The sequence below is a fragment of the Diplotaxodon limnothrissa genome, linkage group LG9 (genome assembly GCF_057381915.1).
Source record: "Diplotaxodon limnothrissa isolate DT_005_m linkage group LG9, D_limnothrissa_male_GT1.1, whole genome shotgun sequence".
NCBI classification, from domain to species: Eukaryota; Metazoa; Chordata; class Actinopteri; order Cichliformes; family Cichlidae; genus Diplotaxodon; species Diplotaxodon limnothrissa.
Genome location: NC_140604.1, coordinates 35,241,542 through 35,258,042, shown reverse-complemented (window position 1 = coordinate 35,258,042; position 16,501 = coordinate 35,241,542). Strand labels below are relative to the sequence as shown.

The following is a 16,501-nucleotide window of genomic DNA, read 5'->3' as shown; positions in this document are numbered from 1 at the left end:
TGACAGAGCCTCCGTCGTGCTTCACAGATGGCTGCAGACTCTCACTATTGGACCTCCTTCTACACACTGAGCATGATGTGGGTCCATCTCTCCATCAGACCTGTTCCTCTGATCAGTTCTTGTGTCATCTTCATACCTCTCTTTAAAATCTCTCATCCATTCATAAATACTGTCTGTTCTTAAACTATGGTTGATCTTAAGCTTACTGTCACTCTAACTCTGAAATATGAAGGAACTGATGACTCTGTGATGAACAACAGGACCTCTGCTGTCTCTGCCACCCAGTCCACAGCACACCAAACTGGACACTCAGCCTCGAGCCCCCACCTGACCCCGTTAACCTCATCCCAAGCGGGAACCGAGCCCTGGCTTTGTCAGCGTTTCTGCAGAGCTGCAGGATGACCTGGTGACCTCCTGTGAGGTAAAGAGGCTCAGAGCATTAAAAACCCTCAGGAGCTCATCTGAACACAGAAAGATCCAGTTAATGATCTGACCGTCTAATGTCAATCGAAGCGTGTAACGCTATAGAAACAGACGTGATCACTTCCACAGGCTCCTCCTCCTGCAGCCTGTGGAAATGATCAGAGAGATTTGTGGCGAAGCTAAACACGAGGTTAAATCCTCCATGTTTGCTCTTCCTAATAAGGTAACGATGGGATGATGTCAGGATGATGGTGGTGATGATGTCACGTGTTTGTTTTGGCCGTCTGGATGACGCAGCTGTGGAGTCACGTGGAGCGTCGTTACATAACAGAGCGGGACTGGCTGGACTTCAGCTCTCCGTGACCTCATCGAGCAGCTTTCACCTCTTTTAAACTTTATGGTGTCAAACATGTGGCTCTGGGGCCACAACTGGCCGCCACAGAGGATTCAGGCAACTCCACTGTTTTTTCTGTCCCTGGTCAGGTGACCTCAGCCTTCCGACAACTGTGATTGGTTCGTTTGGAGACCGAACCTCCGGCACCAGCCAGAGTTCTGCTGGAGCAGCACCATCACACCAGGATCTGCCTCAGAGCTCAGAGGGTTCGATCAGGACACACAGCTAATGAAGAAATGACCGGTCAGGTGTTCCTCACCTCCCACCGGCTTTTCCCCTGTGCCTGTAACGCTCACACACATCCAGGGTTCAGAGCGGAGGAGCCGGGGATCGAATCATCGACCTGCCAAGTGATGATGACCCGCTCTGCCCCAGAGAGCTGCCCCACTCATCGTGACCTCCACCACTTCCACGAACCTGTGAGGTCTGCCTGTGGTCCAATAATATCCTGATGATGCCATAGCCCTGACACTACACACTGCCCTGTCACACCTGGAGAAGAGAGACACGTATGTGAGGATGCTGTTTGTAGATTACAGCTCAGCATTCAATACCATCGTTCCCTCGAAGCTGGACAGGAAACTGCAGGATCTAGGACTGAGCAGCTCCCTCTGCAGCTGGATCCTTAGCTTCCTGTCTGACACATCCAGAAATGCATACACTATTATATATTGTACATATATTTATTAGTTTCAGGTTGGCCATTCTTGTATTTTGCTCGTTTGTGTTGTTGTGTTTGCACATCTCTGTTGCTTGTGGGGCTCGCACACAAGAATTTCACTCGCATGTGCTGTGCCAGTGTGCCTGCACATGTGATGTGACAATAAAAGTGATTTGATTTGATTTGATTTGATATCCTCTGCGCACGCTCACAACTGTTATGTAACAGTGCTGCTGACTGAGCCACATGACGTCAGACAGGTATGTGTGTGTGTGTGTGTGTGTGTGTGTGTGTGTGTGTGTGTGTGTGTGTGTGTCCAGAGACTGCTGGATAAGGTGTTTGTGGGCGGAGCCTCGCGCGTCAGAGGGTCTGTGTTGTTGTTTTGTTCTTTGTGCACAAACAGGTGAAGGTTGACGGTCTGTTACGTGACGTCGCGCCCGTCTCTGTGACAGCTGCTACGCCCAGAGGACTGCACGCGCTCTGCTGTCACAGGGGGCGGGGGGCTCTATACAAGCTGCCGGACTCCGGACCCGCCCGCAGCTCACAGGCCGCCTGGCTGCCGGGCACCCATGTCCCGCTCACCCCCTCAGATCCACGCCGGCGGAGAGCCCACGGAGAACGGAATGAAGCAGGAGGAGGAGGAGGAGGGGGCGGATGAGGAAGACCTGGACGACGAGCTGGACGCGTCTCAGCTGGAGAGGTTCATTCGGGACCGGAGGAGAGCAAAGTCCCTGCCGGCGTACCCGGCGCTGCTGAACGGACCCCACGGAGCGGAGGAGGGCAGGAAGCGCGTGAAGTTCGCGGACTCCATGGGGCTGAGCCTGGCCCGAGTGAAGCACTTCAACTCCCTGGAAGAGCCGCAGATCCCCAGCAAGGTCCTGTCCCGGCACAGGAGCTTCCCCCTGGAGCAGCAGGACCTCCTGAGCAGCCTGTGCCACAGCTTCGCCGCCGGCCTGCGCGCGGACCTCCCGGAGCTCCGGGACACGGAGCGGAGAGTCCAGCGGCACCGGGTCTGCCTAGAGAGGCTCGCCGCCACGCAGCTGGACGTGCGGGGGCACGTGCGGGTCTTGAGCGGCTGCGCCGGCAAGGAGGTCGGAGTGAGGTACACCTTCAACGGCTGGCTGTCCCACATGGACGCGCAAGCGGTGCCCGTGGCTGCGAACGAGCCGGGTTTGGTGGGGGAGCGCTTCGCCTTCACCGTGTACATCCCGCCCCTCGCAGACCCCGGCTCCGCCGTGCACCTCGCCGTTTACCTGAAGTGCGAGGAGGGGGAGTTCTGGGACAACAACGAGGGGCAGAACTACACCGTCAGGTACCGCTGCGTGCCCGGCCACGCGCCCTTTGTCAGCGCCGCCTTCCACGTCCCCTGAGCCGTGCATAAACCTCTCCATCTCTGCGTAAAACCTCTCCATCTCTGCGTAAACCTCTCCATCTCTGCGTAAAACCTCTCCACCCCTGCGTAAACCAGCTGCTGGGCACCTGTCTCTCTCTGTCCCGTGCTCAGATCAGTGAAGCTGAGTTAGTGTCAGGCTGCAGGCCCAGCACGCCTCACCTCTGTTTCCTTGGTTTTAAACCTTTAGTGCCTTTTTTTAAACCGACCTCTGACACTGAGCCTTTGATGTGTTTAGAGACAGTTCCAGATGTTTCTCTCAGAGGACGCTTTAAACTGCTGACAGTTTTTACAGGTAACCCAACTATCCGCTCTTGGACTCCAGCTCTTGATTTGAAGAATAGATGGATTAACTGCTGAGTGCATTTTCTGTCACGCTTGGGCTTGGTGTGACGTCACAGTGTAATGAAACTGTTTGATTTTTGTGACCTGATTAAAAATGAAGCTGCTCATGTTCAGGATGTCAAGTTTTGTCGTTTTACTCGATGTGTCCTTTGAAACAAATAAAAGTGACGCTGGAAGCCGAAGTCTTTCTGTTTTTCTTCAGTGTGAGATTCATCCTGATTTATTTCAGCAGGACTTTTGTGCTTTGGTTGCATTTAGAGTTTCTTTCATACATAAATGTTTCATCGTGCTTTATTTGGACCCAACAACCTTTGTTGAGGCCGTTATTTCTGTTTCCATGTGTGTTAGTTTTGTGTTGTGTGTGTTTGTGTGCAGATCGTCCACAGAGAAGCTTCTCCATCAGAATCAGAATACTTTATTCATCCCGAGGGAAATTAGCTGCAGGAGGCGGTTCAGACTCTCAAACGCACCGTCTGTCGCGCTCACATTAAAGTGGGCGTTGCCTGCATCATTTCAGTCTTCTTCTACACAGATTGGACCAATCAAGAGCCGCCTGCTTCAGTCAGGGTCATCATCAGAGCAGATCAGTTTGAGGCTCTGAGCAGAGGTTGAAGGTTCAAATCCAGCTTTCAGCTTCTTGTTTCTAGAAAGTGAGTTTGTAATGGTTCCCACCACTGCCACAGTGGGACCTCCACACCGCTGTGGACACAGGCGAGCGGCTCAGCAGGTTTGGAGAAGGGTCACAGCTATGAGGGTCTGAGGTTCAAGTTCAGCTTAAGTAAACTCCCCCTTATCTGTTGGTCTGGATTCAGAGTTTCACTGAGTCATTTTTCTGTGTTTGAGCTCAAACACGCAGCCATGTTTCACACTTCAGAGTCAGATCAGCTCTTCATTAGTGCGCGACAGGCTCGGTCGGCGTGAGCCGGCTCAGCTGGGTAACTCTGGGCCTCCTCTCAGAGGTTCAGATCCCACTTGAAGCTGGTGTTTGGCTTCAGTTCCTCCTACAACCAGATGTTCTCCGTGACGGAGCTGCAGGTCTGGGCTTCAGTTCCTCGTGTCACAGATCAGTGGCGTGGTCAGACTGCAGGGTTGATGTGCGCAGCTCTGAAAGTTTCCTTTTTCCATGAAATGATTCCAGTTTGCTCCCGGTTACAGTCCAGCTGCAGGATTTTGGAGCGGCTCGTTTTTATGGCAAAAAGCTTGAATGTTTATAATGAATGCAGTCAGCTTTTAATTTCATTTATCAAATACTTTCCCAACATATATCTAGAGGATAACTGTGATTAGTGCATTTTAACCTGAAGCATCAGCCCCTGCCAGAGCAGCGGGTCTTGAAATGAACATAAATCCGAGCACCATCTGCAGACTCGAGTTCAAACTTCTGATATTTTTGTGTTTGTGCTTGTGCCTGTGAGATTCACTCAGTCCAGCATGAAAATGACATGAAAACAACATTTTCTATATTTTAGTGTTAAAGGTTTTCTGCATGCTTTATGTTGCAGTGAAATTCAAACAAATAACATTCTGATAATCTTCTGCCGTAACAGGACGTCTTTACTGTCTTTATATTTGAACTGGTCAGTACTCGGATACTTACACAGGCCTGAGTTCACATAGTTAAACAATGATCACTGATTTTGATGTGTGAGACAAAAATCCTGAAAACAGGTTGATGGACTGAGACATAGTTATAAACTTCTCGGTATATAAACACGGCGGTCGAGCAGCAGACCCACGCTGACAGAATGACTCAGCAGCGTTTCCACAGTCCTGACCTCGACCCCGTAAACTTATCATGGCGCTCGCTGAAGGTTGAAGTCAGCCAGAGGAGAGAAACTCCATTCGATAAGTTCAAATAAGAGTTTTTCTCCTCTCTCTGCTGCCTGAAGAGGCCCGATGTCCAGCCAGACTGGAGCTTTGTGCACGTTTCACTAAACATCAGCACGCTGGAAAATTTACTCAGCATGCATCATTTTCATTATCACTGTTACAGGCTGGAGATTTAAAATCAGATATTAAAATACGCCATTGATAGAGAGCACTTCAGATATCAGAGGAAGGTCCAAGAACAAATTCAGAGCTGGCTCTTTTTCACCGCGCTGATGAGAACACAGCAACGCTGCACAAACATGCAGCGTCTGATGCTCGCCGTGGCCTCGAGGGTCAAAGTCCAGAGGTCCTCCCGAACTGCTGCTGTTGACCAACCTGAGCACATCTGTTTGGTCTGTCAACACGGACGGAGGTGCCCAGCGATGGAGGAAGGTTTCAGTCGAAGCTGGATCTGCTGCTGCCAGAGTCCACTGGAAAATCAGCGAATTTAAGAATTTAGTCTCAGTCTGTCAGGCTGGCAAGGCCCCAAACACTACAGTACCCATGAGCCTCTGCTGCAGCCTGTGGACACGAGGCTTCAACTTTAAACTCAAACGTTACCTTTACGACTTTTTTGGCATCCAAAATATTTCAAGTCCTGCTTCCTTCAGTTAGGACAGCTGGCCAAGGCAAAGCCGGACCTCCCAGCTAACGTCTGCGAACGTGTCATTCACCTTTTCCTTACCTGCAGATTGCACTGCTGCAATTCATTGTACTTTGGTCTCGACCAGGCCTCCATCCATCGTCTTCAGATGGTCTAAAATGCAGCTGCTTGCCTGCTAACTGGTACCAAACAGAGAGCCTATAACCCCAGTGTTCGCTTCTGTCTCCTACAGGAAACAATTTAAACTTTTACTTTTTGTTTTTAAGTCTCTTAACGCTCGAGCTCTTCGTACCTGTCTGAGCTCCTCTCTGTTCGTGCTCCAGGAAAAACCACGAGGTCCAGCTCGGACTGATCTCAGATCTCGTGGTGATAGAGCCTTCTGTGTGGCAGGGCCCAGACTTTGGAACAGTCTCTCTTTAAATATCAGATCTGCACAAACACTTGATCACTTTATTAAATCACTACTAAAGAAACATTTTTATGCTCTGGCTTTTAACACACTGACCCAGACATTTTGGTCTTATTTTAATAGTCTTAGTTATTGTTTTAATTCTTTTCGTGTCCTATCACTGTTTTATATTGTTTCCTTTTAATCACATTTTTATGTTGTTAAGCACTTTGTGCAGCATCGTCCGTCTGGAAATGTGCTACAGAAATACATGTGACCTTGACGCCCCTAATAATGCTAACGTTGAGCCTTAATGATCACTAGAGACCAAAACAGTTTATCAGGATGTAAACGTGTATATTTTAACCTGGGAGTCTGTGGGGCTGACCCACTGCTGGAGCCTCTAGTGGTCATTAGAGGAAGTGCCGTTGATGCTGCTTGCTCTCTCAGGCTGAGAGGTGATTGGTTGGCTAATCATGGCTGCTTTTTTGTCTTTAGCAGAGTGAGTATGTGAATCCTGAGCTTGAGGTGGAGGATGACAGAGGTGGTGCTGGGCTCTGATGTGTATATTTTGGCTGAACGTGCCGTGGGTCTGAGGTCCTGTGTGTGGAAGCAGCTCGTGCACGTGGCGTCTCTGCAGAACCGCCGCGGAGCGTCCTGTGCTCGTCTGATGAAACGGCGGCCTCAGATTGAGCAACGTGATCTCTCACACCACGTTTCTGTGGAACTGGGTCACTCTTAAACCAACAAGGCTCTATTATTAGCAGCGCTCCACCTCCACCTCCTCCTCCCACTGACCACGCTTCAGCTCACAGCTGGACTCAGGTGTGTTCAAACATGCTCATTGGCCGGTTTCATCTGGATTCACAGGGGTCGAGTTCAGCTGCCATGATGTCACCTGTCAGAAGTGCGAGCCGGACGCTCTGACCAATCACGTCCCAGAGCTCAGACTCCAGCGGTGTGTTAGCATCATTAACCTCGCAGCAGCTGAAGAGGTGCGATGGTGCAGAGGTTAGCACCATCACCTCCCAGCAGGTGGAGGCCTCTCTGTGTGGAGCATGTCCTCCCTGCTGCAGCCTGCAGACATGCAGGACGACCTGTCCAGGTGTACCGCCTCTCACCTGCGACAGCTGGCATAGAACCAGCAACCTGCTGAGCGTCAGTGCACACAGTGATTCAGACTCAAACACTCGAACGCTTCATTCATCTTTATTTCATCTGGAGGCTTTTAAACTGAAAATCTGCTCCAACTCTGATTAAAGTGAATTTATTTACCAATGTTTCAGTTTCTCAGTGAACGCATCATCGCTGACCCGTGACTCATCAAACGTTCTGATTGGTGTGTCCCAGAAAACAAAACTCAAGCACTAAACTCCACCTCTACCCTCCTACATCTCCCATAATGCATCTCCCCTCTCCCACCCGTTCACAGTGACATTAAAGAGTTTAAATCCAGACGAGGAGCTGCTGGGCGTTCTTGCTTTTGGAGGTCGGGGCAGTGATCTGCTCGCTGATGTCAATTCTGTCTGACTCCGCCTCCTGTTAATCGACCACAGTCTTCTGGGCCTCGTACATCTTCCCTATGGAGACCTGCGCACACACAAACATCAAAGGATTTTAACTTGTTAATGGTTATTAACCTCGTCTGAATCATCGACGCAGACGTGGAAATATCCCCTCAGGGTCAGACCCACAGCCTGTGTGTCTGTGTGTCTGTGTGTGTGTCTGTGTGTGTGTGTGTGTGTGTGTGTGTGTCTGTGTGTCTGTGTGTGTGTGTGTGTGTCTCATGCCCAGAGAGCCTCATTGCTGTGTTATGTCAACAGTGCTGAGCTGAACTTGAATTGATTTTGTGTTTATCTGAAGCACGGCGGAGCGGCACAGCGTGGCCCAGAACACTTGGACGTTCTCGCTGCCTCCGCCTGAACGCTGAGTTCACTGGACGCTCGAGGACAGCAGATCCTGAGCGACAGCTGGACCGCAGTGAGGCTGAGTGCAGAACGCGCTGAACGCTGTAACGGTTTGCATTTGATCAGCGCCGTGACCTGTCGCAGTCACCGAGCTCACACACACTCCCCGTGCACTGAAGAGCGAGTGCAGCGCAGGAAAGACGGGCTGCAGATTTATGAAACGACAAAAATATTTCTCTGATTCACTTTGTTTGAATGTTAGAATCACTCAGTTTATTCCACGTTATTCTTTCTTTCAGGTTTTTATTCTTTAAGTCATTTCTTCATTTACATGGTTTCATTTTATTTAGTTTATATTTTATAAATGATCTATTTATAGATTAATTATATAATCTATAATACTGATCACTTAAGATTTTAATTAAAACTGATGTGAAACTTTGATGTTTCACCTTCTGACTGACTTTAAATTGATTATCAGGACATGTTGTGTCTGCCATCTGTGAAGGTGCTGCTGATTGATTAATTGATTGATTGATTAAAGAGCTCATGGATCGTCGTCTCGTGTTTAAAGCTTACAGGATCAACGACGTTCCCGTGATGGGATCGTTTATGTGTGTGGTTATTTCTCTGCAGCACCACCAGGGGGCACAATCACTCCACAGACAACCGTCCCCTGCACCTCCTTCCAGCTCATCTATTAGCCCCCCCCCCCCTCGCATACACCACAAATAAAAAAAAAACCTCTTTTACTTTCTCTCCATCAGAGGAGCCCCTCGCTCGCCCGGTCAGAGTGTGTGAGGTCCTGATTGGCTGAAGCGTGGTGTAGGAGGGAGGGAGGGTAGTGTGGTGGTGGTGGTGAGGCGAGATGAGGCGGGAGGCTCTGTGAGCCAATCGGCTGCGAGGAGGCTTGGCTCTCATGTAAATTGTTGCGGCTGAGCTCGAACAAAGGGACGGCCTTGCTCGCTCTCGTCGTGTCTGAGCCGCTCGCTCTCCTGCGTTTCACATCTGCTCACATCCGTCTCTCTGCTCCAGCTGCCATCACTTCATGAATAGTAGAAGGAGAGCAGCTCCAAATAAACACCAGTAAACCCAGTAATGCTTCACCGTTGTCTCCCAGTTCAAACTGCAGGGTTCATGAAAGCAGAGCATGCTGGGAAATTCAGGCTCCGAGTCAAACAGGTTCACGATTGAGTTCAGAGGCTGCTGGTGAGGGAAAGGCCATCAGGCCACACCTCCACTGATCTTAACCTCACATCAGAAATGACATTTATGGCTGATTGCCACTTTATTAGGAACAGTAACTCTGGGTCTCGACTTTTCAACATTTCAGAGATCAGAGTTACACACCACTGTTAATCTGCCGTTAACCAGCGTTAATCTGCTCTTAACCAACGTTAATCTGCCCTTAACCAACGTTAATCTGCCGTTAACCAACGTTAATCTGCCGTTAACCAACGTTAATCTGCCGTTAACCGTCATCCTGAGATGTTATGACACGATGTGCCGCGGCGCTCTGTCTGTAACAGGAAGTGTTTCACGAGCAGAACATTTCAGCTTCTGCGTGAAACTAAACTGTTCAGAGAAATGTAACTACACATCACAGCGATGCAGACCACAGCGCCTGTGATTGGCCTGTTCAGACCCATCATCTCCTCCAATCCCAACGTTCTCTGGGAGGTTGATGGTTCGATCTGTTGCTGCTCCAGATTACAGTATCCTCGGCCTGACAGCGAAGCCTGAGAGTGAATGAGTCACTGAGATGTATTTAATATATTTCCTAAGGACATGAAAGTGTTTCCGTTGTCAGACACTGATGTAAGGGTCCCGCTGTAATCAGGACCGCTCACACCTGCACCTTTAACTACCAAGGAGCTCAGCTTGGTTCCCAGAGGTGTGCACGGCTGCACTTTTGTATGTTTCCTCTTCCTGTTCCCGGACTTGGTGCTGTTCGAACCACAGCTCCAGCTCCGATATCTATGATATCTGTCCACTATGATAAGCTCCTCGTCTTCCCCCCTGACCTGCCACAGCGGCCTCAGTGGAAGGCCGCCCCTCCCTGAGCTCGGTTCTGTTGGAGGTCTACTCCTGTTAACGAGGCTCGTCTGATCATCGGGGTCTTTGTCTCACTGTGAAGCACCACATTTAAATAAAACTGAACTCGAGTTTTCATTATCATTCATTTAGAAAGATATGAGGATTCTGTAAAACATATGCAGCGAGGCTTGGCACGCCGAAGCCTCCTGAGAGCTCTCTCCTACATAAAGACAATCACAGTGATGAGAGTTATAATGGGAAGCTAAACTTAGCCTTCCTCATATACCTTCAAATCCATCGGCTCAGCTTCAAACCCGCTCACACAGAACAAGTGGGAGCTGTATGGAAACCATGAGCACGCACTCCTCTCTCCCTGCTGAGTCGTGACTGGCTGACCTTCAGTCCCACTCCCACCAGGCAGGAGGTGTAAGATTAACATCACACTGCTGCACTCGATCCAGCTCGCACGGCAGACTGAGGAGGACTGAATGAAGAGCCTCCTTATGCCAAGTCTGAAATATCACAGCTGCTGCTCTGACAGCGTCTCTGCAATCCAGACATGTGCTCTAAACTTAATCGAGCCTCGTCAAGTCAAATGGAACCACATCCATATTCATAACGGTCTATGAAAGGTGCAGTTAACCATCAAAGCTGCACACAGGGACAAATGTGCAACAAATCTCTCTCATTCGTATTCAACGAAAAAGGCTCAGAGTGAGAAATCTCAAAATGAGACAAGATGAACCCAAAACCCATCTTATCCTAACAAAACAAATCAAAAACAAACCAATTAACTAACAAAACAAAAAACCCAAGAAAAGTCTTTGAAACCTAAACCAAACCGAGAACTCTTCAGAGTCTCAAATTAACCGAGAACTCTTCACAGTCTCAAATTAACCGAGAACTCTTCAGAGTCTAAAATTAACCGAAAACTCTTCAGAGTCTAAAATTAACCGAGAACTCTTCAGAGTCTCAAATTAACCGAGAACTCTTCAGAGTCTCAAATTAACCGAAAGCTCTTCAGGGTCTAAAATTAACCAAGAACTCTTCAGAGTCTCAAATTAACCGAGAACTCTTCACAGTCTAAAATTAACCGAAAGCTCTTCAGGGTCTAAAATTAACCAAGAACTCTTCAGAGTCTCAAATTAACCGAAAACTCTTCAGAGTCTCAAATTAACCGAGAACTCTTCAGAGTCTAAAATTAACCGAGAACTCTTCAGAGTCTAAAATTAACCGAGAACTCTTCACAGTCTAAAATTAACCGAGAACTCTTCAGAGTCTAAAATTAACCGAAAACTCTTCAGAGTCTCAAATTAACCGAAAACTCTTCAGAGTCTCAAATTAACCGAGAACTCTTCAGAGTCTAAAATTAACCGAGAACTCTTCAGAGTCTCAAATTAACCGAAAACTCTTCAGAGTCTCAAATTAACCGAGAACTCTTCACAGTCTAAAATTAACCGAGAACTCTTCACAGTCTAAAATTAACCGAGAACTCTTCAGAGTCTCAAATTAACCGAGAACTCTTCAGAGTCTCAAATTAACCGAGAACTCTTCAGAGTCTAAAATTAACCGAGAACTCTTCAGAGTCTAAAATTAACCGAAAACTCTTCAGAGTCTCAAATTAACCGAAAACTCTTCAGAGTCTAAAATTAACCGAGAACTCTTCAGAGTCTCAAATTAACCGAGAACTCTTCAGAGTCTAAAATTAACCGAGAACTCTTCAGAGTCTAAAATTAACCGAGAACTCTTCAGAGTCTCAAATTAACCGAGAACTCTTCAGAGTCTAAAATTAACCGAGAACTCTTCACAGTCTAAAATTAACCGAAAACTCTTCACAGTCTAAAATTAACCGAAAGCTCTTCAGGGTCTAAAATTAACCGAGAACTCTTCAGAGTCTGAACCTAGCAGAGAAGTCTTGCAGGTTGCTGTTTTAAAGTTGGCATCTAGTATAACCCTGGCATTACTTTCAATCTGCTGGTTGCAAAACTAACAAAGGTACTTCGGGCTAATCTGTTGGTGTCTATGTGGTGGTCGCTGTAGCAGGTAGATGTGCATATTGGCGTTTACAGGAGTTTTATACCGAATGCCCTTCGTGACACAAACTATAGAGGGGATTTGTGTCCTTGCCTTGAATTGAACGAGCTTGCTCAGCGAATGTGTAATCCACCACACTACAGAGCCATGTGCTGGTTGCAAAACTAACACTGAGATAAAAAAATGTCTGTCTGATTTATGAAGGTTAAAGCCAATAAACGTCAAACAACCTGTGGTTTTATCCTAAAATATACAATAAACAGCCACGAGAAGCCTGCAGTTAATCCACCATTCATAAACATTATACCTTTTTCTACAGAAAATGATTTTCATTTAGGAGGCTGTTGTTTGGGGTGATATTAAACAGCAGACAGATGGTGTGTGAGGCACATCCAAAAACTCCTTTACTGGGATCAACACTCTGAAAACAGAACCGAGTCTTCCTCATGTTTGCTGTTTAACTTTATAGTTCGGTTACCAAAAATAGACTTCTCAATCAATCGTGATCTCGGACACGGGATCTCGACAGCAAGTATGTGTGGTTTCCTTCTGCCTTTACAGACACCAGCTGCCGTCCTACCATGGTAAGTGGGCTGGGCATGTTTGCATTAACAACACCCAAAAATAATTTGGGATCTTGTACTATGCTGTATCCCTGGATGGTGGGCGGATGGTGAAACTGTGGAAATAGCTGCTAATCTCGGTGAAAATCCTCCACAGTGGTGTGCGGTTAAAAAAGAAATGCTGCCCTGAACAGCAGGAGACGGCAAAAATCGAAGTTAAAGAGCCGCTGAAAGTGGGAGGAAAGAGATGAAGCGACGGAGGGAAACCTGGAGGTGGCCAGCAGAGCAGCTCAGACACAGAAAATGAGGTTTTCTCCCGTGAGGGAGAGAAAACAGGGGAAGAGAGATGAAAAGACAGAGGGCCTCGGACGTCACGACGCTGTCAAACTGAAATTCACGGAGGCTTCCGAGTGCCGGAGAGGAAGAGATGGAGAGCGAGGGAAGCCGGAGGATGAGAGGTGTTCAGGTAGATAATAAACTGAGCATAAGGAGCGCTCCATGCTGTTTCAGACTTTCCATTTGTCAGGAGACGAGAGCAGAGCAGCAGGCAGCAAAAACACATTTAACTCTCTGAACATCAGCGCCTCGGATAAACATTTAGTCCTGAAAGTCACGCCGCGGGAGGAAAGAAAACAGAGCCACGGCCAAACCACCAATCTCCCCGATCAGGCTGCTGCAGTCTCTGCTGAAGCTCATTCAAGTTTCCTAGAGCTTATTTTTAGTGTTCAACATGTTCATTTTATCACATGCACAGTTTTAGCCTAAGAAAGTAACCAATGAACCACAGCAGGGACACTGCTGATGACACTAGCCAATGTCTGGATATGTAGTCCTGGTGCCCTTTGACCTCAAAGACCACAGACTTTATATCAAACATGGATGAAGCCACAGCGAACCACCTGCCCTTTCAAACCTCACCAGCAGGTGAGGAAAAGGTGCAGAGCAAGTTATCAGCTAACAGTTTGATTGGTAAGCTGAATAAACTCCTCTTTAAAGATGATGTCTCCACTGTGCCCGGGACTCTTCTTGGTACAGCGTGACTGAAGCACCAAACCCAGGAGGTGTCATGGAGGCATCTCATCTTTACTCGAACCACCTTTAGTCTGAATGGCCGAGGTCCTCACCCTGTCTGTAAAGGAGACCCCAGGAACCCTGAGGGGCGAGGCTTTCTCCCCTGATCTGACTGTGGTTGTCAGATAATCTCCTTCAGTTAAACCAAAGTCTGTGGGGACTGATCCACGTCTGTGCTCACTGGAGGTTCCAGCTTGGTTTGAATACACACAGAGATTTTTTCCCTTTAATTATTGTCTTTTGTTTTAAGCTGTTCATCCAGGGTCATGTGATTACTGAACCTCGCAGTCCTTTATGTAACCACAGCCTGACGGAGATCACCACATTTCCATCCTGACGGATTGCAGACAAAGTTCGGTTGAGCGAGTTCATCTTCTCCTACTTTCAAATGTCAGATGATGTAAAGAAATATAAGCACTTCACCGCTATTTACACGCGCCGATATTCAAAACACGCATGCACAAATATCTGCGTGGCAGGCGAGTTTTTTTCTGGCCGCACGGTTGCCACAGAAACAAAGACGTTAGGGTTCATTACTGTGTGAAATCTTTTGCATCAGATGATGTAAACTTCAGGTGCATCATGTACGGAGAGGTGAAGCCAGTCCGTCACCGCTTCCACACGACACGCCGAAGACGAAGGCGTTTAGATCAGATGAACGAAGACTGAAAGAGAGAAGAAGGAGCTCGAGACAATTAACGGGAGCGTCTTCCATCAAGTTCAAACTTTCATCTGCTTTCACTCCTCCCTCTCTGTGGCGCTCTCTCTCGCTGGGCTCTTTCAGGAGGTTTATCAGTTTACATAAACTTCATCGCCTGAAGCTCAGAACCAAAACACATACAGTTTACTCTGTTCAGCACTTTCCTTTTAAAACCTGTTATTTCTCCAGAGGAAGCCAGGCTGAGCTGGCCGGTTCCTCAGTGCACGTTACAAACATGCAGATTATCCGTGTGGCAGCTGTAAGCAGGCTGCATGCAGACTGGGGCCGCACCATTAACACCAATTTAATCTCGATCGGGATTTTGGATTCGCGCATTTCCCACTCCACCAACAGAATGCAAAAGCAAATGAAGCGCTAACTAAATCAGGGCCTGACCACACGCCTGCACGAGCCAATCACAGCTGTTCCCTGCAGGGTGCGGTGCGAGGTCTCCTGAACAAGAACGACACAAAGACAACAAAACTCAGATGTGTGGAATAGCAGAAGGCGAGGAGCTCGTTCCGGGAGCCGTGCAACATCAACTCAGTCGTCCATAAAACTGAGGCCGCGCATCTGTGTACCCATCCAGCTCACGGACACACCCAAGGCCAAGGATAAGCGTCCAGTAAAGGAAAACTTCCCGGACTAAACGCACGCCATCCCCTGGCTCAGAGGCAAAACCGGCACTGCACACTAAACATGGAGGGGCCAGCAGAGAGACACGCCCGGCCCTCAGTCACGTCCATCCTGCAGGAGGTTGGTTTTATCATTTATCCTTTCTTCTGTTGAGTTCACATCAACAACGAAGAGCACTTTTACTTTGACACAAAGATGTGATAAATATATAAAGAAGCACCTGATAAAATAAAGAGAAACATGAGTCGTGAGATCATGATGTTGAACTGTTGCTGTGACATTTCCTCTGAGATTCGAGCTCACTGTCACAGACCTGTGTCCCCTCTTCGTCTGATTGGCTTTTATCATCAGATATCTGCCTCTGAATGGCTCCTTCGTAACGTCACGCTGTTTAAAAAGTCGGTTTCTTGTCCTGACAGCAGCCACATCCTGGTCCTGTCCTCAGCCTCCAAAAACCTTCGTATGAACCTTTGTATCTGTGGGTTTTTGGCTGTTGGGAGTTTAGCTTCGACCAGCTGACTGTTGATGGTTTAGAGATGAAGATGGAGGTGTGAGCTGGTCTCGGTTGGGGTTGGTACCAGTTTGTTATGTGTCCGTGTAGACCAGCGTGGACCTGATGTGGATTAAAGCTCGTTTTATTTTTAGAATCTATCCAAAAAAACCCTGAAAACTTTGAGACGAGCGTCTCACAGCGAAGTCCTGCGGTGGACACTCGAGATGAGGTTTAATGTTGGCGTTTTAAAGGCTGGGTGATGAGCGAGGGGAAGAAAAGAGCAGTTTCCACTTCTATTACAGCCAGAGGTGTCGCCCCCTGCTGGACTTTTTAAACGAGGCGCTCCTTCAGCGTCTCTCTCAGGCCTGGACGCTGTGTCCATGTTTTGAGCCGGCAGGAGCTCGGAGGCTCGCTCAACCAAAGCTTTAAATCTCCTGCACGCCGTCTCTGATCACTGCGGGCGGGGCTTCAGCGCCTTGCTCAAGGACACACCAGCACGGTGGGGCAGTGTTTCGAAGGTCGGCGGCTCTGAATCTGAAACAACCTGCAGCTTTGTTTTGTGCCGATCCAGCCAATCACATTCCTCCACTGTGATTCTTCCCTTTAACCCCTGTCGCCCTCATTTGTCCCTCCCTGCCTCCCTTAATTTCCCTTCTGCTGACCAGCTGAGTGTGTGTGTGTGTGTGTGTGTGTGTGTGTGTGCGTGTGTGTGTGTGTGAGTGAGTGTGTGTCTGCACTGTCAGATCCTCTTGTTTTGTTCCCCGTCTGTTTCAGTCTTTTCTTCTCCATCCTGCCGCCGTAACTCGCTGCTCTGTGTGCGAGATGCGAGCGACGGCGTGCTGGTGAAACGTCCCGTGTTCGTTTCCCACAGTGCCACAGTCTCCACGTCCTCGTTAAGCATTCATGAGTGTTTAGGAGCGCCGCAGGCCGTTTTCCCTGAACCCCCCCTTGTTTTAAGTCCTTTTTTATAAAGTTGGGAATAAAAG

At 48.2% G+C, this 16,501-nt stretch overlaps 2 protein-coding genes across 2 annotated transcripts in view; one reads left to right on the top strand and one right to left on the bottom strand.

Annotated features, from left to right (window-relative positions):
* The first annotated feature begins 1,893 nt into the window (after nt 1-1,893).
* Nucleotides 1,894-3,389, top strand: LOC146626017 (protein phosphatase 1 regulatory subunit 3G-like). The gene has a single exon (XM_085363198.1). The coding sequence runs from the start codon at nt 2,048-2,050 to the stop codon at nt 2,846-2,848; it is 801 nt and encodes a 266-aa protein (XP_085219324.1). The 5' UTR covers nt 1,894-2,047; the 3' UTR covers nt 2,849-3,389.
* Nucleotides 3,390-7,273: 3,884 nt separating this feature from the next.
* lyrm4b (LYR motif containing 4) overlaps nt 7,274-16,501 on the bottom strand; it is a 42,044-nt gene continuing 32,816 nt past the window's right edge. The window contains exon 3 of the mRNA XM_085363213.1: nt 7,274-7,664. Within this exon, the coding sequence (XP_085219339.1) occupies nt 7,617-7,664 (48 nt within the window). The 3' untranslated portion in view covers nt 7,274-7,616. The remainder of the gene's footprint in view (nt 7,665-16,501) is intronic.

Excerpts from the sequence above, each read along its gene's own strand:
- LOC146626017 (XM_085363198.1), top strand. The coding sequence starts at position 2,048 with ATGTCCCGCTCACCCCCTCAGATCCACGCCGGCGGAGAGCCCACGGAG.